At 38.4% G+C, this 24,474-nt stretch overlaps 1 protein-coding gene across 4 annotated transcripts in view; it reads left to right on the top strand.

Moving 5' to 3' along the window:
• The window catches only part of SPTLC3 (serine palmitoyltransferase long chain base subunit 3), a 169,743-nt gene that overhangs the window by 89,709 nt on the left and 55,560 nt on the right, over nt 1–24,474 (top strand). For all 4 annotated transcript variants that reach the window (XM_057502720.1, XM_036892253.2, XM_057502722.1 and 1 more), the window contains 2 exons: nt 14,389–14,513; nt 16,491–16,584. In XM_057502720.1, the coding sequence (XP_057358703.1) occupies nt 14,389–14,513; nt 16,491–16,584 (219 nt within the window). The remainder of the gene's footprint in view (nt 1–14,388; nt 14,514–16,490; nt 16,585–24,474) is intronic.

Raw genomic sequence — 24,474 nt, 5'->3', positions numbered from 1 at the left:
AACAATGAGCAGTAACAGTATATTATTTGAGTAATTTGCTCTGTAAGCCCTTTGCACTGCCCTTGTTTCACCCTGCAGCTGCTAGTGAGAAGTTCACTTCTAAGGAAACAAATTCATGGAATGCCACAGACCAATCCTGTGCCTAAGAAAGCTAATCTCTACTTACAGAATTTTCTTCCTTTGAGAAGACAAGCCTTGTGCTTGATTCATCTCAGCAAGGAAACTGAATGCATACCAAACAACTACCCAGTTGCAAGCATTCATGCAAATTACAATTGCACTCAGGAGCCAAGATGGTGGCATGAGTAGGGCAGTGGAAATCTCCTCCCAAAACCATATATATTTTTGAAAATACAAAAAATACAACTATCACTAAAAGAGAGACCAGAAGATACAGAACAACATCCAGGCTACATCCATACCTGACACAGAGTAATAGAATGGATAAAAAAGCAAGATCCATCCATATGCTGCTTACAAGAGACTCACCTCAAACCCAAAGACATGCACAGACTTAAAGTCAAGGGATGTAAAAAGATATTTCATGCAAACAACAGAGAGAAGAAAGCAGGTGTTGCAATTCTGGTATCAGACAAAACAGACTTCAAAATAAATAAAGTAACAAAAGACAAAGAAGGACATTACATAATGATAAAGGGCTCAGTCTTACAAGAGGATATAACCATTATAAATACATATGAACCCAATACAGGAGCACCAACATACCTGAAACAAATACTAGCAGAACTAAAGGAGGAAATAGAATGCAATGCGTTCATTCTAGGAGACTTCAACACACCACTCACTCCAAAGGACAGATCCACCAGACAGAAAATAAGTAAGGACACACAGGCACTGAACAACACTAGAACAGATGGACCTAATAGACATCTACAAAACTCTATATCCGAAAGCAACAGGATACACATTCTTCTAAAGTGCACATGGAACATTCTCCAGAATAGACCACATACTAGGCCACAAAAGGAGCCTCAGTAAATTCCAAAAGATTGAAATCCTAACAAGAAACTTTTCAGACCACAAAGGCATAAAACTAGAAGTAAACTGTACAAAGAAAGCAAAAAGGCTCACAAACTCATGGAGGCTTAACAACATGCTCCTAAATAATCAATGGATCAATGACCAAATCAAAATGGAGATCCAGCAATATATGGAAACAAACGACAACAACAACACTAAGCCCCAACTTCTGTGGGACACAGCAAAAGCAGTCTTAAGAGGAAAGTACATAGCAATCCAAGCATATTTAAAAAAGGAAGAACAATCCCAAATGAATGGTCTAATGTCACAATTATCGAAATTGGAAAAAGAAGAACAAATGAGGCCTAAGGTCAGCAGAAGGAGGGACATAATAAAGATCAGAGAAGAAATAAATTAAATTGAGAAGAATAAAACAATAGCAAAAATCAATGAAACCAACAGCTGGTTCTTCGAGAAAATAAACAAAATAGATAAGCCTCTAGCCAGACTTATTAAGAGGAAAAGAGAGTCAACACAAATCAATAGTGTCAGAAACGAGAAAGGAAAAATCACGACGGAACCCACAGAAATACAAAGAATTATTAGAGAATACTATGAAAACCTATATGCTAACAAGCTGGGAAACCTAGGAGAAATGGACAACTTCCTAGAAAAATACAACCTTCCAAGACTGACCCAGAAAGAAACAGAAAATCTAAGCAGACCAATTACCAGCAATGAAATTGAAGCGGTAATCAAAAAAGTACCAAAGAACAAAACCCCCAGGCCAGATGGATTTACCTCGGAATTTCATCAGACATACAGGGAAGACATAATACCCATTCTCCTTAAAGTTTTCCAAAAAATGGAAGAGGAGGGAATATTCACAAACTCATTCTATGAAGCTAACATCACCCTAATACCAAAACCAGGCAAAGACCCCACCCAAAAAGAAAATTACAGACCAATATCCCTGATGAACGTAGATGCAAAAATACTCAACAAAATTTTAGCAAACCAAATTCAAAAATACATCAAAACGATCGTACACCATGACCAAGTGGGATTCATCCCAGGGATGCAAGGATGGCACAACATTCGAAAGTCCATCAACATCATCCAACATATCAACAAAAAGAAAGACAAAAACCACATGATCATCTCCATAGATGCTGAAAAAGCATTTGACAAAGTTCAACATCCATTCATGATAAAAACTCTCAAAAAAATGGGAATAGAGGGCAAGTACCTCAACATAATAAAGGCCATCTATGAAAAACCCACAGCCAACATTATACTGAACAGCGAGAAGCTGGAAGCTTTTCCTCTGAGATCAGGAACTAGACAGGGCTGCCCACTCTCCCCACTGTTATTTAACATAGTACTGGAGGTCCTAGCCACGGCAATCAGACAAAACAAAGAAATACAAGGAATCCAGATGGGTAAAGAAGAAGTTAAACTGTCACTATTTACAGATGACATGATACTGTACATAAAAAGCCCTAAAGACTCCACCCCAAAACTACTAGACCTAATATCAGAATACAGCAAAGTTGCAGGATACAAAATCAACACACAGAAATCTGTGGCTTTCCTATACACTAACAATGAACCAACAGAAAGAGAAATCAGGAAAACAACTCCATTCACAATTGCATCAAAAAAAAATAAAATACCTAGGAATAAACCTAACCAAAGAAGTGAAAGACTTATACTCTGAAAACTACAAGTCACTCTTAAGAGAAATTAAAGGGGACACTAACAGATGGAAACTCATCCCATGCTCGTGGCTAGGAAGAATTAATATCGTTAAAATGGCCATCCTGCCCAAAGCAATATACAGATTTGATGCAATCCCTATGAAACTACCAGCAACATTCTTCAATGAACTGGAACAAATAATTCAAAAATTCATATGGAAACACCAAAGACCCCAAATAGCCAAAGCAATCCTGAGAAAGAAGAATAAAGTAGTTGGGATCCCACTCCGCAACTTCAAGCTCTACTATAAAGCCATGCTAATCAAGCCAATTTGGTACTGGCACAAGAACAGAGCCACAGACCAATGGAACAGACTAGAGAATCCAGACATTAATCCAGACATATATGGTCAATTAATATTTGATAAAGGAGCCATGGACATACAATGGTGAAATGACAGTCTCTTCAGCAGATGGTGCTGGCAAAACTGGACAGCTACATGTAGGAGAATGAAACTGGACCATCGTCTAACTCCATATACAAAAGTAAACTCAAAATGAATCAAAGACCTGAATGTAAGTCATGAAACCATTAAACTCTCGGAAAAAAACATAGGGAAAAACCTCTTAGACATAAACATGAGTGACCTCTTCTTGAACATATCTCCCCGGGCAAGGAAAACAACAGCAAAAATGAACAAGTGGGACTATATTAAGCTGAAAAGCTTCTGTAAAGCAAAAGACACCATCAATAGAACAAAAAGGAACCACACAGTATGGGAGAATATATTTGAAAATGACAGATCCGATAAAGGCTTGATGTCCAGAATATATAAAGAGCTCACACACCTCAACAAACAAAAAACAAATAACCCAATTAAAAAATGGGCAGAGGAACTGAACAGACAGTTCTCCAAAAAAGAAATACAGATGGCCAACAGACACATGAAAAGATGCTCCACATCAATAATTATCAGAGAATTGCAAATTAAAACTACAATGAGGTATCACCTCACACCAGTAAGGATGGCTACCATCAAAAAGACAAACAACAACAAATGTTGGCGAGGCTGTGGAGAAAGGGGAACCCTCCTACAGTGCTGGTGGGAATGTACATTAGTTCAACCATTGTGGAAAGCAGTATGGAGGTACATCAAAATGCTCAGAACAGACTTACCATTTGACCCAGGAATTCCACTCCTAGGAATTTACCCTAAGATCGCAGCGATCAAGTTTGAGAAAGACAGATGCACCCCTATGTTTATCGCAGCACTATTTACAATAGCCAAGAATTGGTAGCAAATTAAATGTCCATCGATAGATGAATGGATAAAGAAGATGTGGTACATATACACAATGGAATACTACTCAGCCATAAGAAAAGGGCAAATCCTACCATTTGCAGCAACATGGATGGAGCTGGAGCGTATTATGCTCAGTGAAATAAGCCAAGCGGAGAAAGAGAAATACCAAATGATTTCACTCATCTGTGGAGTAAAGAACAAAGGAAAAACTGAAGGAACAAAACAGCAGCAGAATCCCAGAACTCAAGAATGGACTAACAGGTACCAAAGGGAAAGGGAATGGGGGGGATGGAGGGAAGGGAGGGATAAGGAGGGGGAAGAAGAAGGGGGGTATTAAGATTAGCATGCATGGGAAAGAAAGGGGAGGGCTGTACAACACAGAGAAGACAAGTAGTGATTCTACAACATTTTGCTATGCTGATGGACAGTGACTGTAAAGGGGTTTATAAGGGGGAACTGGTATGGGGGAGAGCCTAGTAAACATAATATTCATCATGTAAGTGTAGATTAGTGATAAAAAAAAAAAAAGCAGTTCCTGTGTGGTGACCTCCAATGACTTCTACACAATGGTATAAAGGGCATATAAAAGTGTAGCCAAAGGGTCTGTTTGTGTTTATACAGAGGATCAAAGCCTAATTTGGCTACCCCGAAAATGAACTGAGATACAATATGAAAAAGAACTTCCAACATCTGCACTCTCTGGAAGACTCATACCAGAAGAATACCATCAAAAGATCCCAACAAAGATCCAGGCGTTGCTACAGCTGTAGATGCACTCATCCCACCAGTTCCTGGACTTGCCATGGGAATGAAGAAGGAGATATCTAAGCTGGCCTGTGCATACAGTAAAACAACAAATTTGACTGGATCTATACTGTTGGAACTCAAACAAGAATTAGGAGAAGTGCAATTTGTAGAGCTCCAAAATCTTACAACTACAGACTATTTACTGTTAAAAGAACATAAGGGATGTGAACAGTCCCCAGGAATGGGTTGTTTTAATTTGTCTGATTTCTCTCAGACTGTTCAAGTTAAGTTGGACAATATCCACCATACCATAGATAAGTTTTCACAAATGCCTAAGGTGCCTAACTGGTTTTCTTGGTTTCACTGGAGATGGCTGGTAATTATAGGTCTGCTTTGGTTATGTAACTGTACTCCTATTATGTTAATGTGTGCACGCAATTTAATTAGTAGTTTAAAACCTATACATGCTGAAGTTACTCTACAAGGAGATATGTCAAAGAAATAATCAATCTTCCCATGTTTTCTTCCGCCTGCTACTTCTATAGCTTTTGTTCTTCCTTCCTAATTACAACCCTTAAATAGAATTCGTGCCTCATATCGAATTTACCGAGTATCATAATTCTTCCAAGTGGTAAAGACACCTCAAGACAAATGCTGGGCATAGAAGCCACAGGGCATAAATATGCAAAGAAGTAAAAAGCTAACCTTTCCAAACAATAAGGCTTCTCTCTCATTTACCAACTTTACATTTCCCTGTATGGCCCCGGAAGATGACTGGTTAGCCAGAGACGGGTAAGATTCCTCAAGGGAGGAACAACCTAAGACAGGCACAGTCGCAGGGGGGCCATCAGGTGAGAAATTGGGGATCAACAGAGGTGAGGCTTAGAACCTCACCCCCCCTGTTCTGAGAGAAATCTTCTGCATACGTGGATGTTTTATTGCCCTTGTCTACCTTGGATTAACACATAGTCTACAGGCACGCACCTGATCATCTACATTTGCTCTCTTACAACACTAAACTATGTTTTCTGCCTTTATCTTGCATCTACCTACCACTTCAGCATTTTATTAAAAATAATAATAATAAAGAGAGAATTGTGGTATCCACATATAAATCAAGTATAAAAATCAAACGAATATTCATATTTGAACTGATTGTTTATAGTTCATAATGCATGAGCAAAACCGAAAGTTTCTGTGATGACTGCCCTTGCACTGTTCACCATGTACCTTACTCACTATGTAAGAATTTCTTCTCCATGTAAGAACTTGTTCGTTATGCTTCAGAAGATTGGAGACTGATGAGAATTAGGCTTGGGGTGAATTAATGATTGTGCATTGAGCATTGACTCCCCTATACAGAATTTTATTGTTGTTAACAACCATTTGATCAATAAATATGAGAGATGCCCTCTCAAAAAAAAAAGTGCACACTTCCAATTGTAAAATAAATAAGTAACCGGGATGTAATGTATTGTATAAGGAATATAGTCAAAATATTGTAACAACTTTGTATGGTGATAGCTGGTACCTAGAATTATCATGTATATAAATGTTGAATCACTGTGTTGTACACCTGAAACTAATGTAATACTGTGTGTCAACTATCTTTCAATAAAAAATAATTATCTACAAAAAAAAAAAATTCAAAAAGATTGAAATTTTACCAACCAACTTTTCAGACCACAGAGGAAAGAAACTAGAACTAAATTGTACAAAGAAATCAAAAAGGCCCACAAACACATGGAGGCTTAACAACTTGCTCTTAAATAATCAATGTATCAACGACCAAATTAAAATAGAGATCAAGCAATATATGGAAACAAATGACAACAACAACATAAAGCCCCAACTTCTGTGGGACTCAGCAAAAGCAGTCTTAAGAGGAAAGTATATAGCAATCCAGGCATATTTAAAGAAGGAAGAACAATCCTAAATGAATAGTCTAATGTCACAATTATCAAAATTGGAAAAAGAAGAACAAACGAGGCCTAAAGTCAGCAGAACGAGGGACATAATAAAGATCAGGGAAGAAATAAATAAAATTGAGAAGAATAAAACAATAGAAAAAATCAATGAAACCAAGAGCTGGTTCATTGAGAAAATAAACAAAATAGATAAGCTTCTAGCCAGACTTATTTAAGAGAAAAGAGAATCAACACACATCAACAGAATCAGGAACAAGAAAGGAAAAATCACGATGGACCCCACGGAAATACAAAGAATTATTAGAGAGTACTATGAAAACCTATCTGCAAACAAGCTGTAAAACCTAGAAGAAATGGACAACTTCTTAGAAAAATACCACCTTCCAAGACTGACCCAGAAAGAAACAGAAAATCTAAACGAACCAATTACCAGCAAAGAAATTGAAGCTATAATCAAAAAACTACCCAGGAACAAAACCCCCGGATGAGATGGATTTACCTTGGAATTTTATCAGACATACAGAGAAGACACAATACCCATTCTCCTTAAAGTTTTCCAAAAAATAGAAGAGGAGGGAATACTCACAAACTCATTCTATGAAGCCAACATCACCCTAATACCAAAACCAGGCAAAGACCCCACCAAAAAAGAAAATGACAGACTAATATCCCTGATGAACGTAGATGCAAAAATACTCAACAAAATATTAGCAAACCGAATTCAAAAATATATCAAAAGGATCATAAACCATGACCAAGTGGGATTCATCCCAGTGATGCAAGGATGGTACAACATTCGAAAATCCATCATCATCATCCACCACATCAACAAAAAGAAAGACAAAAACCACATGATCATCTCCATAGATGCTGAAAAAGCATTCGACAAAATTCAACATCAATTCATCATAAAAACTCTCAGCAAAATGGGAGTACAGGGCAAGTACCTCAACACAATAAAGGCCATATATGATAAACCCAAAGCCAACATAATACTGAACAGTAAGAAGCTAAAAGCTTTTCCTCTGAGATCGGGAAGAAGACAGGGATGACCCCTCTCCCCACTGCTATTCAACATAGTGCTGGAAGTCCTAACCATGGCAATTAGACATAACAAAGAAATACAAGGAATCCAGATTGGTAAAGAAGAAGTTAAACTCTCACTATTTGCAGAAGACATGATATTGTACATAAATAACCCTAAAGTCTCCACTCCAAAACTGCTAGAACTGGTATCGGAATACAGCAAAGTTGCAGGACACAAAATTAACACAGAAATCTGTGGCTTTCCTATACACTAACAATGAACTAATAGAAAAAGAAATCAGGAAAACAATTCCATTCACATTTGCATCAAAAAGAATAAAATGCCTAGGAATAAACCTAACCAAGGAAGTGAAAGACCTATACCCTGAAATATGTAAGATACTCTTAAGAGAAATTAAAGAGGACACTAGCAAATGGAAACTCATCCCATGCTCTTGGCTAGGAAGAATTAATATCATCAAAATGGCTATCCTGCCCAAAGCAATATACAGATTTGATGCAATCCCTATCAAGTTACCAACAACATTCTTCAACGAACTTAAACAAATAGTTCAAAAATTCATATGGAAACACCAAAGACCCTGAATAGCCAAAGCAATCCTGAAAAGGAAGAATAAAGTGGGGGGATCTTGCTCCCCAATGTCAAGCTCTACTACAAAGCCACAGTAATCAAGACAATTTGGTACTGGCAAAAGAAAAGAGCCACAGACCAGTGGAACAGAATAGAGACTCCAGACACTAACCCAAACATATATGGCCAATTAATATATGATAAAGGAACCATGGACATACAATGGGGAAATGACAGTCTCTTCAACAGATGGTGCTGGCAAAACTGGACAGCTACATGTAAGAGAATGAAACTGGACCATTGTCTAACCCCATACACAAAAGTAAATTCAAAATGGATCAAAGACCTGAATGTAAGTCATGAAACCATAAAACTCTTAGAAAAAAACATAGGCAAAAATCTCTTAGACATAAACATGAGTGACCTCTTCTTGAACATATCTCCCCAGGAAAGGAAAACGAAAGCAAAAATGAACAAATGGGACTATATCAAGCTGAAAAGCTTCTGTACAGCAAAGGACACCATCAATAGAACAAAAAGGTACCCTACAATATGGGAAAATTTATTCATAAATGACAGATCTTACAAAGGGTTGACATCCAAAATATATAAAGAGCTCACACACCTCAACAAACAAAAAGCAAATAATCCAATTTAAAAATGGGCAGAGGAGCTGAACAGACAGTTCTCCAAAGAAGAAATTCAGATGGTAAACAGACACATGAAAAAATGCTCCACGTCGCTAGTCACCAGAGAAATGCAAATTAAAACCACAATGAGATATCACCTCACACCAGTAAGCATCGCCACCATCCAAAAGACAAACAACAACAAATGTTGGCGAGGTTGTGGAGAAAGGGGAACCCCCCTACACTGCTGGTGGTAATGTAAATTAGTTCAACCATTGTGGAAAGCAGTATGGAGGTTCCTCAAAAAGCTCAAAATAGACATACCATTTGACCTAGGAATTTCACTTCTAGAAATTTACCCTAAGAATGCAGCAGCCCAGTTTGAAAAAGACATATGCACCCCTATGTTTATTGCAGCACTATTTACATTAGCCAAGAAATGGAAGCAACCTAAGTGTCCATCAGTAGACGAATGGATAAAGAAGATGTGGTACATATACACAATGGAATATTATTCAGCCATAAGAAGAAAACAAATCCTACCATTTGCAACAACATGGATGGAGCTAGAGGGTATTATGCTCAGTGAAATAAGCCATGCGGAGAAAGACAAGTATCAAATGATTTCACTCATATGTGGAGTATAAAATGAAAGAAAAACTGAAGGAACAAAACAGCAGCAGAATCACAGAACCCAAGAATGGACTAACAGTTTCCAAAGGGAAACAGACTCGGGAGGATGGGTGGGAAGGGAGGGATAAGGGTGGGGAAAAAGAAAGGGGGCCTTACGATTAGCATGTATAATGTGGGGTGGGGGCACCGGGAGGGCTGTGCAACACAGAGAAGACAAGTAGTGATTCTATAGCATCTTACTACACTGATGGACAGTGACTGTAATGGGGGGGGGGACTTGGTGAAGGGGGGAGCCTAGTAAACATAATGTTCTTCATGTAATTGTAGATTAATGATAACAAAATTTTTTAAAAAGTGAAAAAAATTACAATTGCAATTTCTAGAAGTGACCTTCAAATATTTCATCTTAAAAACCTCAGAAGGGATATATGACTTAGGAATCAATGCTACTGGATATGATAGGAAATTCTCCATTCTCAAGTTTCAGATGTTATTTTCATGCTAGTTACACCGTACAAATTTGCTGCAATTTCTATTTCTCTGTTCGAGAATATTGTCCTTAATCATTAGATAGGACATTTATCTCCCTTTTTATCTTCCTGACAAGTTCTCTGATATCAATTAATTCAAATTTTTAAGGCTCTTCTGTTACTTCTTAAGCCTTTGTATGTAGACCCAGGGAAACATGCAGTCTCACTAACTTAACCCATTGAAGAAGGGGCCAGCCTGAATTTGCAAAATGTCTAAATTAAAGTATATGTCATATAAATATCAGCATATGGCCTTCAAGCTCTTAGGGTATCAAGTAGTTTCTATGTAACTGTTACCAATTAGAGATCTTACTTTCTTTAAAAGTATATATATATATATATATATATATATATATATAATTTTAATTATCATGATCTTATGCAAATCAATGCTATAAACAGTGGATTCAATTAAATAGGCAACAAACATCCCCACCTCCATTAGTTTTACTTTAATTTACACAACAAAATCTGTCTTCATAAATAGTGCCAGTTCATCTCAGACCAAATTATCATAAATTCTGATTAATAAGATTTCATTGCATTTCTCTCAGGCTTCTTTATTTTCCGGTAAGAGTATTTAAAAGGGAAGGGGAGTCCTCAGAGGAATTGTTTGGGAGCAGGAAAATGAAAGTATCTTAGTTTCTGAAAGCCTTTTGGCAATTTCCTAATACCTGTCATAGTTCTGACAAGGTAATTGCCCTTCTCTTGACAGTGATAGAAATTATAGTACACCCACATTTCAACTAGCAGGGATATTTCTGCAAATGTAGAATTTGGTCCTGTGTGTTCAACAAAGCGAAGCAAGCAAAACAATTCAACAAGGTAGGCTAATAAGTTTTGTATAATACTTGCCAGCAAAATCATACCTGGGATGATTGAACAAAGCTGAAATTCATAGAATTTCAGAATATGTAGATAGATCATCTATTACTGACCCTCTACCTACACAAACGCCATGAGATGAGATACATAAGCCTGCCCATCAATGTTGATGAAATCAGTAGGTTGAGAAGTAAAGACTAGACACCAGTTCCCACATCCCACTGAAGACCTCTTTGCACAATGGTAGAACACCAGAGGCCGTCTACATCAGTGTACTTGAACTAATTAGCTCCTCTGACTAACATCACTTCTGTATCTATTTCCTCACTGATAAAATAAAGACTAGGGTGCCTATCTTATAGTTGAGAGAGAGAGAGCGTGTGTGTGTGTGTATTTAGGTATGATGATTAAATTAAATAATCATGTACATTATTGGACACTTCTAAGTTGCTTCAATCCACTTATTCCTCCCACCTCATGGTTTTAGAGGTGGGTTTTAAAAGTGAGAGAATCAAATATGAATTAGCTCTGTAGAGTAGATAACGGTATTGTAGTAATGATAATACTACTGTGGTTACATAAAAGAATTCCTTACTTTGGGGAAATATACATTGAAAAATTCAGGGCTAAATGGGGTATGATGATTGAAATTTATTACGTAGTTCACAAAAAATTACACATATATGTATGTTTATACTTGATATAAATTATATATGTCGTATGTATAGAGATAAAAAGGAAGAAAGGAGGTATTACTATTAATCAGTGTCAATATGAAGGCCAGTAATCTTTATATTCTGACTGAACAGTATGAGCCAGTTTATATCAATACAAAATACAGTAGAAGTATATAGTCCATAAACACATATTGGTACTTTACCCCAAATATGATTTTTATTGATGTGACTGACTGTGGAAACCCCAATGGCTTGGCACAGGAAAATCCTGCTGAAAGAATAAAATATATCCAGCTTGTATTTATTCTTTTATTTACAAAGCATGTTTTCAGTATCCCACCGAATAAATAAACCTTCAAAATGAGAACATGTCAATATGTGCAAAATACAGCAATTCAGAGATTCATTGTCCACTAACCAATTGGCGGCTGTTACTGACCTACAAAGACTAAGGAAAAGACTGAAGTCATAGAGAGAAAGAGAACTAAAAATGATTGTGGGTTTATTTGCACTCTCCATTAAGACAAAGCCATGCTTTCCTGTAATTAAGAAAATGCCCATATTTATATAGCGAAGACAACTCCTGAGTATAATCACTGGAACTACTCAAGAACAGACCATCAATTGCAGCTTGATATGTATGACTCAGGCACCTCTGCTCGGGCACAGTCTGGCCTGAAAGTTTGCAAAAAGCAAGCTAGTTTGGTTTCCAGTAACTTCATTTCCCCGAGGTCTTCCTTCATTTTTATTTCTCCGAAGTCAAAAGCAGGAGGAGGAAAGTGGCACTTGATGCAAACGAGCCATACTTTTTATTTTTCCTTAACAAACCCCACCCCACCCCAGACCAGCCCAGTCTAACTTTGAAAGTCATGGCTTCCTTAGGTAGAAAATGTCCAGCCATCCTAGGAATCTCTCACCTTGGCTTATGAAATTTGACTTATGAACTCAACAGAGAAATTGCATGATAATGAGGGTTGCAAGTGAGGACTATTGTTTTCTACAAGTGAAGTTAAGCCCCTAAATACAGAATCACTCACAGCTCATAACCCAGCTGTGAGAAATCAGGGAATATAAATTGTTATATTTGAAAATTACTCTTGTAAGTAATTTCCACCTGACCAATGGAACTCCACTGAATTTATGATTGGTACAAGTTTATATATAAATAATTTATAATGCAATAAAATGTACAAAAGATACAATTTTTCTCTTTTCTCACCCCACATTTCACAATTAATTAAACGCTCACTCAGAGGTTCCCACATTTAAATGTGAAAAGATCCCAGAAGAGGGCCACTATCTGGATACCCAATATGGAGACAAGGACAATCTTCCTTTAACTTAAATATGACTTAAATCCACTCCTGTGTTCAATGGATGCAAATTATAGCATCCCTCCACTTATACATTTTTCTGTTCTGTTAAGTACACTTTCCAATAAAAATATTATGCAAGACACTGTAATTTTAAATTTTCAAGGGGCCACATTAAAATAAGTTAATAAATGATAAGTGTAACTTTCATAATAAATTTTGTTTGATAATATATAAAATATTATCATTTAAGTGTGTGATCAATATAAAAAAAATACATTACTTTATTGCTGTTGTACATTGTGGTGTACATTTTACCCTTACAGCACCTCTCAGCTCAGGAGGGACATGAGTGGAGTATGATCCTACCAAAATAATGAAGTTGTGCTTAGTGGAAAATATTTTATAGTGCTTTAGTTATAAAATTTAAATTAACTAAAATTAAATAAATTCTGAAACTCAGTTCTTCCATTGCATTAACCATGTATCGCTAATGGTTACCATGATCAGGGCAGATCTAGCAGTTAGAGCGATGGCAAACAGAAAACTATGGGGATCACAAACATTTACTTCCAGTAAGGCATGGGGGGTTATATATATGAGAAGCAGGTCAGAGGGTAAGCACAGAAAAGGCCGTAGAGTGGTGAAAACATGAACTTTGGAGTTACACTAGATTATTTCTGTTGCATTTTATCTGGGACCTCTTTACACTTCAGCTTTCTTATCTGTAAAATAATGTCACCTGCATTATTTGGCTCTTAACATGAGATGAGATAACCTGAATAGTTGGCTTTGGAATCCAGCACATTCCTAAGGTTCAATATATGATAACTAAGTTTACTAGTATCTATGAAAGCCATGGGATCTTTTCACATTTAAATGTGGGAACCTCTGAGTGAGCGTTTAATTAATTGTGAAATGTGGGGTGAGAAAAGAGAGAAATTGTGTTACCTTTTGTACATTTTATTGCATTATAAATTATTTATATACAAATTTGTACCAATCATAAGCATACAGCTCAGGGGATTTTCACAAACAAACATACCCATGTAACCAGTGCCTAGAAACAAAATATTTACAGAACTCAAAGCTTTCCTCATGTTCCCAACAAAATTAACCACTATCCTGACATTGAACACTAGGTTAATTTTGTCCGTTTGTAAAGTTTATATGTGTAAATGGTCTCATACAGCCTGTGTGAAGGTCTGACTTCTTTCACTCAACCACACATTTGTGAGATGTTTTTCATTTTGTTGTGTAGAGCAGTAGTTTGTTCTTTCTCATTTCTGTGTGGAATACCACAGGATAAGTACCCCACAGCATGTTACCTGTCCTACAGTAGATGGACATTTGGGTTGTTTCTTAAGATCCCACGGCTTTCATAGGTACAGCTGCCATGCATGCTCTTACACATGCCTTTTGGTGGTGGGTATGAACTGGCATTTGAGTCTTCAATCCCGAACTTGTTGAGAAGACCCACTCATCCTATCATTTCATGTGCAGGAACCTTGGATAAGCATAAAGAGTTGGAGAGCCTTGTGGCTAAGTTCCTGAACGTAGAAGCAGCAATGGTCTTTGGGATGGGATTTGCAACTAACTCCATGAATATCCCTGCACTCGTTGGAAAGGTGAGAATTGTTAACATAATTATCTTCTGCTGTAGTATTCCTAGGAATTATAGCTCAGTGCAGATCCTTTGTTAGAGTAGAAGTATGGCTGAGAAGATCCTTTATTTTTTTCTTTCAGAAAATGCTGATTGGATGTCCAGCCTTTTGAATAAATGTACCAGTTTAGTCTGTCAAATCTCTTCATCATGACATTCTAGCTATGGAAGTACAGCCCTAGATATGGGTCAATTGCATCTTTGATGATGATTTAGCAAAATCAATTAAGTTTTTAGGTGCCCAAGTTCCCATTTACAATGTAGCAAACACTGAGCATTTATTTGAGCAAAGTATTTTGTTCGTGTCATTCATTCATTTATTAATTCAATAAATCACTGCTATGTCCTCATAGAAGGCAAGATACAGGGCATACAAAGATGAACAATTTATGTAGTTTCAGTCTAGTGGGGAAAACCATACACTGAATTAAATAGGATGAATACTATAGAAAAGGCATGCACCTACATGGGGAAGGACAAAAGAGATGCCCCCAAGCCCTTCCTGAGAAAGGCTAGGATGCCTGTGCAAAGTGGGTGACATGAGAATTGAATCTGTTACTTATCTGTTGAGGTCAATGTTAACTTCCTTAAGATAAGGCAGAGGGAGCAGCGTAAGTAAGGCACTGAGGTTTGGAAGAACTGAAATATAGAGTTAGTGGATGAAGAGATCAGGGACAAAGGCAGGCACCAAACTGCTAAGAGCCTGATAGTGTAAATCATGCTAGAGTGTTTGAAAGTCTTCCTGAGAAAAATACAGAGTTGGTTGGTTAACTTTAGGTAAGCTAGTACCATAATCAGATTTATGTTTAGAAAAATCTGACTGATGACAGCTAACTGCAATGTATGCTCTTTGATTGGATTCTGCATTTTAAAAATAGAAGGAAAGAAAACATCTATAAAAAACATTCGTATGACATTATTAGGACAGCTGGGGAACTATGAACTTGAACTGTATCTTACATGAGAGTATTATGTAAGTGTTGAAATTCTTGGATGTGACAACTGTACTGTGATTTTGTAAGAGAATATCCTTTCTCTTCATATGCTTAAGAATTTAGAGGTGAGATACCACAAGGTTTATAAGTGACTCTCAAACGCTCATGAAAAAAATGGTAAATATACACAAACACATGTCTAGAGTATGGAGATATGGGAATTTCACTGGCTTTTGCCTCAAAAACTTCAAACATGTCATGTGTGAAGTTTCCAAAATACAAAGAAGAACTCAAAGATTCTGGGTGGCCATGAAAGACAAATGACCACCACACTTTCTGCATTTTTGGTATGCTTGGGCAATCTCATAATTTAGAAATTTTTAAATAAAAAAAGGAAAAATAATTTTACAAACATCATTTACAATCAGTCAACCAAATTGACCTTTTCTACTTCCCTCAGACTGAATTGCCATCCCTACTTTTTTTCCAAATGCCAAGTTTCTAACTTTAAAGCAGTAATGCTTCTGCCTACAAGGATGTCAATACAGAGGGGAATGAGAATCAGAAAGCACAGGCTTGCAATGTCCTCCAGAAAGACCCCTGTCTTCCAGAAGGAGTACACCAAAACAGTTCCAAATAATCCAGTATGGAGCTGAAGAGCCCTAGCAAGTCCACAACCAACCCAAAAGTGTATCCATTTTCCTATCAAACATCAGTCATTTAGAAGATGCTAACTGGTACTTACTTAAGGTCTTGAATGACCTTCTCTGCTGAAAACTATATGCAAATGACTAAAGATGTAATCCCTTAAAGAAATCCATATCTCCATCAATGAATTGCTCTACAGGACTTTATCCATATAGACATCAGATTAAACTCTTGGCTTTTAAAATTAAAGAGGGTTTGGGGAATCTGTGCTATAGATCATGAAGTGCCTTCCTGTTTCCATATGCTGTTTTTCCTTAATTTTATTTATTGGCCTGTGTTTTGTGTGCTTTTGTGAACAGGGATGCCTCATCTTAAGTGATGAACTAAACCATGCATCTCTTGTGCTTGGGACCCGGCTTTCAGGTGCAACTATAAGGATCTTCAAACACAACAGTGAGTATTATTGTATTTCTCCAGCATGCACCATACCACTTGCTTCTAGAATAAAGTAAAGATTATTGATGGGGCTCTGTCCTTGCTCGTCAAACTGGGAACTTAACCTAATGAAACACAGTTATGTTTATATTCACTACTGGCTTGTTAACCTCTGCTGACCCAGAATGGTTAACGTACATTAAACACCCAGATTGCTAAGTGTAACCCAAACACATTAGTGTCACTGGTATTAGTGGTCTCTCATTGTGGCTTCTAAAGAGATGACTGATCTCTTAGAACTGCCATTTAATTATCACAAGTGTCATAATGCTTCCTTTCCAATAACTCTGCCTTGGGAACATTCGAAAACTTCTTGAAGTTTTATGCTGTAGTTACGTAAAAAATGCTTCTTCCCAAGCATAATGCCTCCATTCATTATTCCCCACCAACTGCCTTCTCAGACACCATCCAACACACACACAAATCATCTGTTCACCTTCACTGAAATGCCCATTCAGACTCCAAGTTGTGTGGTTGAGTGATGAGGAGAAGGCAAAAGGCTACTTGTTCTTCAAAATTTGGTGGGGCAGCATGGGGAGTATTAGGAAATACTTAGAAGTCAGTGGTGGTGGACACCTGAGGTCTCTCATCCAGCTCTGTCCCTGACTTGTCGCAACACCTTGTGTAAATCCTCTAATCGTTCTTGTACTCAGTTTTCTCACCTGTAAAATGATGGTGTTAAACTATATGATGTGTAAGGCTCCTTCTAGTTCAAAGTTTCTGATTCTAATTCATCATTACTCTCATCAGGATGCTTCCTTCTTCTTGTATGTGTGTATTGCACACATGTGTGTATGCACATGTGTACCAACTTGTTTTCTCTCTCTTCCTTCTCACCACCTTTGTCTCCTGCTTTCCCTTCCTCTCTACTTTTCCCTGTTCCTCTTCTTTGGCATTCTCCTCTGTTCTTTGAGTAAGACATATACACAAGCTAAAAGGTATGGACTTCAAGAAGTAACTAAAGGTGCCTGGACAGTTCTACTTTACTCCATGCTGTTCTCTGGATGAATTTGACTTTGCTGGATGAAAAAAGCATTTAGTATCCCTCCCCCATGTCTAGTGGTGATGAAAACAGAGATTTATCCTTTAAGTTAAAGCTTTCAATAACATCAGACAGAAAATACCATCTACTTATAGATTGTAAACATCAGCTGTCCCCAAAGCAATTACATTATGCCTTTTCTATCCTGCATTTGTAATTGTTCAGGCCCAAATTACTAGACCATTCACTATTCTTCCCGTGGAAGTTCTATACAGATGACAGATAGATGGATGGATAGATAGAAAGATACATAGATAGATAGGTAGGTAGGTAGGTAGATAGATAGATAGATAGATAGATAGATAGATAGATAGATAGATAGATAGATAGACAGACATGCATAGATACCCAACTAGGAGACTAAGTAAAAGCTTAATTAATCACTAACCTAGTATTTCCTGCTCTCCAGCTTAAGACTTTTAGGGTAGTGATTCTCCAAGATGGCCACCAATGATACCCTGTACATTCCTCTCCTACATTTTCTCAGAATTAGTTTAAGTAACCAAAGAATACATTGGAAGTGGTGATTTGCCATTCTTTAGGTTAAGTGTTCGAGAAATTATGCTATCTGCCTCTCTTCTTTTGGATCACTAATGAGGGCATGTAGGCAGCCTATGCAGAAGTGGGGCCTCTTGCCAGCAACCATGTAATGGGACATCTTGACTGATCCTCTGCCTTCATTCAAATTACTGTGGCCCCAGCCAGCACCTTGGCTGCAGCTTCATGAGGTTCTGGAGCAAAAACACCCACCTAAGGCTCCCAAATTGCTGAACTGCAGAATCTATAGATGACACGTATTTTGGTTTGGGGGCAATTTGTTACACAGCAATAGATGACTAACACAGATTCTCTGGCTACCATTGCTGGGGCAGAAGCTGGACAGCCAAGTGGGACTTCTTACTTCCTCCTCTGTTGAATCTAAAATGAATGACTTGGTAGACCCTGAATCCTTTTACCCAATTACTTTACCCACCCAGTCACTGTCAAAGAAGCCAAAATGTGACAAGTTGGAGAAAGAGCTGTTCTTGGTTTGCATGGAGACAAGAAACTTGAGAGCCTGCAGCACATAGGTTAAGAAGTGAAATAGGGTTTGGCTACTGCTTCTTGAGACATTGTTTCCCATGGCAGACATGGCCAAGGAATGTCAGGTCCTGATCCACCATGTTAACAATCCCTCTTTTGAGGGATGTGGGGCAAGGGATGGCTTGAAGTGATTGTTTTCCTACTGATCGAGACTGAAATACAAAGAGAAGGGATAATCATCACCTGCATTTCAGTCCCACAAACAATGATCAAAAATACCTGCTTTATACATGAGTATATGGAGTAGATGCCAGCAACATGAACACATCAATGCAGACTATTTCCACATTCTTATTCAAACACAAATATGAAATACAAATGATTAGCAGAAAGCAGAAATACAATGAGAACATTTCCAAGCAGAGCCCTACAAAACAACTTCATCTTAAATATTCAAAGAAGCTGATGCTGTTCAGCTACAGACTGAATCTTTCATTAGTTTCAACTGCTCAGTAATTGTTCCAGAGACACAGACCAGTTCAACCTGCTCTCCTGGTCCAGCCCATGCCATCCTATGCAGCTATTTCATATTCCAATCTCAGAATGAATTCTAGTGAAATCATCCATAGAAAAGCACTGTAACTACATAAGAAGAAGTCAAACAACATCTGGACAGCTGATAAGAATTGACATCATCAATGAAAGCAAACAATGTAGCATGTCTTCAGATATGATACCCTGAGAAGGACTCAACATCATTTATAGAGTATTTGCATCAGAATGCTGAATTTTAGCATTAGACAACCCCAAACTAGGAATATTCTACTAAAAAAGAAAAGGAAATCTATTCCCTAATTATGCCAATATCATAAAAGACAAAGAAAGACTAAAGAGATGGTCCAAAATATATTATGCTACAAAGGTGAATTAAGGTTGCAGGTGGAATCTAATTTCAAATACTGAAGAGTCATGACACCCAAGGCCAAAGCCTGACCCTACACTCGATTCTGAAAGAGACAGGGAAGTGCTGCCAAGGAATTGCTGATTCACAGTGTGGAAACGTGGCTAGTGGGTTAGATAACAGTAGGTAAAAGTCGTGTGTCAATGGAAAACATACTGAGGTGGCTAACTATAGTGTGATCCAGGGTAGACAAACCATGGTCTCTGGGCTAAGAATAGTTTTACATTTTTAAAGGATTGTATAGAGAACAAAGAAGGTGTAACAGAGACCATATGTGATCCACAAACCTAAAATAGTAGTACTATCCAGCCCTTTACAGAAAAGTTTCACTGACTCCTGCTGTAGTCTTATAAGAGAATACCCTTATTCTTAGGAAAGACTGTAGGCTTTAGAGGTAAAGACCATGGTAAATGAAATTTCATCTCAATTCAGAAAAAAAAAATGTGTACAAATGTGTACACACACATATATACATATAGATGGAAATAGATAAAGAAAGGTAAGTAGGTAGATAAGATGATAAAGCAAATGTGGTAAAGTTAATAGATGAATCTGAGTAAAGGGTATGTGGGTGTTGTAGCATTCTTATTCTCACAATTGTTTTATTAAGTTTGAAATTATTTTCAAATAAAATTTTGCTTTAATTATTTAATCTTTGCAGAAATTATAATTCGGGAATTTCATTTTATTTTCCAATTTTACAAAGCTCTTAAAACATTCAGCAACTTATTCCTCATGCCTTCCCTTTGTACTCCTGGAAAATAGATAATAGTTCTTATCTATATCTTTATAATAAATGTTAGGTGTGGTAATTTCCCAGCACCAACTAGCACTATTGAGAATTTACTTTCTACCAGATGCTGAGCTAGGTTTTTTCTCTTGTGTACTTTTTTAATTCTGTGGATGACCTTATGGGTACTTATTAGTTTACAAAGCGGGAGATTCAAGCCAAGAAGTATTAAAGGATTTGTCCAAAATCATACAGATGCTCAGTGATGTAGCCTGGCACTCTCTGCATAAATGCAGCCCTTCCCAACTCATTGAAAACAGTGTGCAGCTAGAGTCAGCATTCCATTATCTAATCCAGAAAATTCTATTATGTAAGAAACACTGATGCCCTCTAACTTTCTATAGGAGGTAGAAAAGTGATCCCAAAAAATGTCTGTGTCCTAAGCCCTAGAATATATTATGCGATAAAGTGTATTAAGGTTGCAGGTAGAATCCAGGTTGCTAAAAAGCTAACCCTGAAATAAATGGATTGTCTGCATGTGTCTGGTATAATCACAAGTGTCCTTAAATGTGGAGAAGGGAAGCAGAAGAGTGAGTGTCAGAGTGAAGCCATATGGGAAAGACTGTAATGGCCATTGCCAGCTTTGAGGATGGAGGGAGGTCACAAGCCAAGGAATGCCAGAAACTTCTATAAGCTGAAAAAAGCAAGGAAATGAATTCTCCCCTAGACTTCCCAGAGAAGAAAGCAGCCCTGTCAACACCTTGATTTTAGCCCACCAAGACCCATTTCAGACTTCCAGCCCCCAAAACTGCAAGATAATTGTGTTGTTTTAAGCCATGTTTTTGTGTTGTCCTACTTACATTAGCAGTAGGAAGCTAATACACTTTCATTCTTAGATACACAAAGCCCTTGTTCGTTCCTGTTTGCTAACATGCTCCCCAATACCCACCTCTGCAAATGAGCATACTCTCCCTGCTGTTCTAAGTACATCACAAAGACAGCCACCTTTCAGAGTCCTGCTACCTCCGGGATCCTTTGAATGACTTCTGAATGGGGAAGTGAGATGGTATTTGGAGGGGAAAGATTAAATGGATCCATAAAATGTCAGGTATCAGTTGCTGCTGCCTCTCTTTCCTGGGATAATACTGCATACCTTAGTAAACAATGATGCTTTCATCCCTAACATGCATCCACTCAGACTGGAATGAAAATGTGGAGATTTTTTAAGATCTACAGAAGATAAATGTTGCCCTCCTGTGTGTATAGGAGGCATGCAACCAGCCCAGACAGAAGCTAATAATTTGAGACAAATTCTTAAGGAGGGCCATCTAAACCAGAATGTTCTTAAACTTCAGGATTATGGGATTTCATACAACTATGCTTATTCAGCTCTCCTGGACTTTCATCTACCTGTGTCCTCTGCCTATTCCTTAAGGATACTCCCAGACTTTTGGGGGAGAAGAGGTTCTGTTTTTATGTAGGTCAGTATCAGAGGATACCCCTTAGATTTGCAGCAACTGTAAGTGAATCAGAATTCTGGGCCCTTGAGTATTTGACTTGTGTACGGGAAAAATATACCTAAGATGCAGTTAAGCCTATTCAGAACCTCATAATAAACTTAGAATCCTATCTGAACAGGCTTGACACTTAACATCAGCAACTCATCATTTCTCTAGTTCCTACAAAATCAGAACAAGGGACAAAGAAGACTGAACAGAAGGAAAGTTCTGAAAGGGAACAGAATCAGAACACCCAACGGGTACTGTCCAGGGGAACACTGCAAGGACTCAGAAGTGCATGATTAGCAGTGCTAAATTCAAAGTTGGGTACCAGAATCCTTTATCGCCATCAATTAGTTCTTCCTGATAGGGAATATGGACAATTACTGAGACCATAACTACCATTTCTTCAGCATTCACTGGTACCAGGCACTATGTTCAGTCCTTTACATAATTAGTTCATTTAATTTTAACAAACATGCAGATTAACAGTCTTCATCATTAGGCCCACTTATGAAGAGAAAACCAAGTGATTAAGTGACTCTCCCAGGGTCACACAGATGATAAATAGTGAGTCAAAATTCAAACCAAAGTCTGTTGTTCACATCTTTCTTCATGTTTCCTGGGAGTGAACCCTGAGAAAAGCATTTGAGTGCACGTCATTTAGTTAGGAAGTGATCCCAGGAAGCACCAGCAGATGAGCAGGGAATGCAGACAGAGAAGGGAAGGCAACCAGTGATGGGCATGGTGGCAAGCAAGTTGCCATAATAGACAACTGGATTCAATCCTATTAGGACATGCTGGGTGCCGGTGGACAGACTTCATTCTTACTCCACCTGAATGCTGAAGGAGCTGGGGTATATATCCTCCAGTTCACTCCTGCAATTGATTGAGGGCTGTCCCTGCTCAGGCTGAGGTTGCTCCCTCAGCCAGGGGAAGAACGCTCCAGGACAAAGAATGGCTTGTGTTTGCAACAGGGAACCAGACTGAGGGATAAGGGCAGGGCAGGTACAGCATTGGTAATACACTTACCCACTGGCTAAGCCCAACTAAGGCTAAGCCAAATACAGAATCCAGAGAGCTGTGGGTCCCTGTGCTTATCAATCTAGTGTAATGGCTTTTCCTGTTAGTAGCCTGAATTTCAATACAGAGTGTTGAAGTTTGGCCTCTGAATTCCTCTAAGTGCTAAGAATATCTTCTTGCATTTCTCCTGTGGGCAGCTCCCTTGACATAGCCAATCCTCAGGGTGCCTTTGTGACTCATTGGGTGCCACAAAACAGATTCTCTGGCACATTTCACAGCCTAAGCTGAGGAGTCAGCTCCAACCCAGAACCAACAAGTTTATCTCCACAGCAATTCTGGTGCATTTTGAGGAAGTAGGCCAGAGCCCCACTGGACACCTGGCTGCCTTTGGTAAACATATCCTCTGGACGGAGTGTACAACACCCTGAGCATTCAAGGACCTCAAACCCTAAGGAAGTATTAACTCTCTGAAAAGGTTGGCATCTTCTTTGGGGAAATCAAGACTGAGTTGTTTTTTAACCCCCGAGTCTGCTCACTTTACTAGTAGTTACATAAGATCCTAGATTCTGAACAATGTTTCTCAGATTTTAATGTGCACAGGAGTCCCTGGTGGGGGGTGGGTTATTAAATACAGACTCTGATTCAGATCTGGATGGGGCCTGGGCTTCTGCATTTCTGATAAGCTCCCAGGTGATGCCTGTGCTCCTGGTGCAGAAGCAGACTTTGAGGCTATAGGAAATCTCCATCCTCAAGTGAGTCACAACAGGCCTCTTAAGCTAGTCTTGGAGAGGAGAAGCAGTCTTCAGCTAGGACAGTCATCACAAGATCAGAAGTCTGGGCAGGTCAAGAATTCAGAGTGGGTTTTAAAAAACAGGTGGAAAAGAAGGACCAGGATTCTACCTCAAAGCATTTAAGGCCAAAAGGAAGAAGAACAAAGAGCACAGTGTTTGTGGGAAAACTCTGAGCCCTACCTCATCTGCAGAACAAGGGCTCATGAGTGCTGTTTGAGGGGAAATTCAAACCTACTACTTTATAAGCCATGATCTTATAGATCTTTAGGTATGACTTGGACTCCTGAACTAGGCTGTTCATTTTAATAGATGCAGCTATTGACTCTATATCTTTAACAATAACTACCAGTATTGAATGCTTGCTGTAATGAGCCTTTTACATGCATTAACTCAGGTTAACCTCTCAATTGCACAATGAGGCATCTGCTATGATTATCCCCTTCTTATAAGGTGAAGAAATGGGGCACAAAGTGAGAGGTGACTTGCTTAGAGACACAGAGCTAGTAGGAGGCAGAGCTGCAATGTAAACATTTGAGGGCCAACTCCAGAGTCCCCATTTGTTAAGCACAGTGCACCTTTACCTCTTTCCCTGCCTCTTTCACCCCATCTCCCCCAGGATGGTAAAGTGGTGTATGCAAAACTTAGCAGAGCCTCCACCTCTGACACAGCTCTCATCAAGTCAAGTCAGGGCAGCTGCCCAAGGCCAATACAATCAGCGTTCACTCTGGTTGCCCTCACTGCCACCCTGAGCTAAAACGCAGGATCCTATCACCAACCTG

Source organism: Manis pentadactyla, chromosome 5, assembly GCF_030020395.1.
Source record: "Manis pentadactyla isolate mManPen7 chromosome 5, mManPen7.hap1, whole genome shotgun sequence".
NCBI classification, from domain to species: Eukaryota; Metazoa; Chordata; class Mammalia; order Pholidota; family Manidae; genus Manis; species Manis pentadactyla.
Note: the sequence above shows the minus strand (reverse complement) of the source record. Positions and strands in the feature narration are given on the sequence as shown.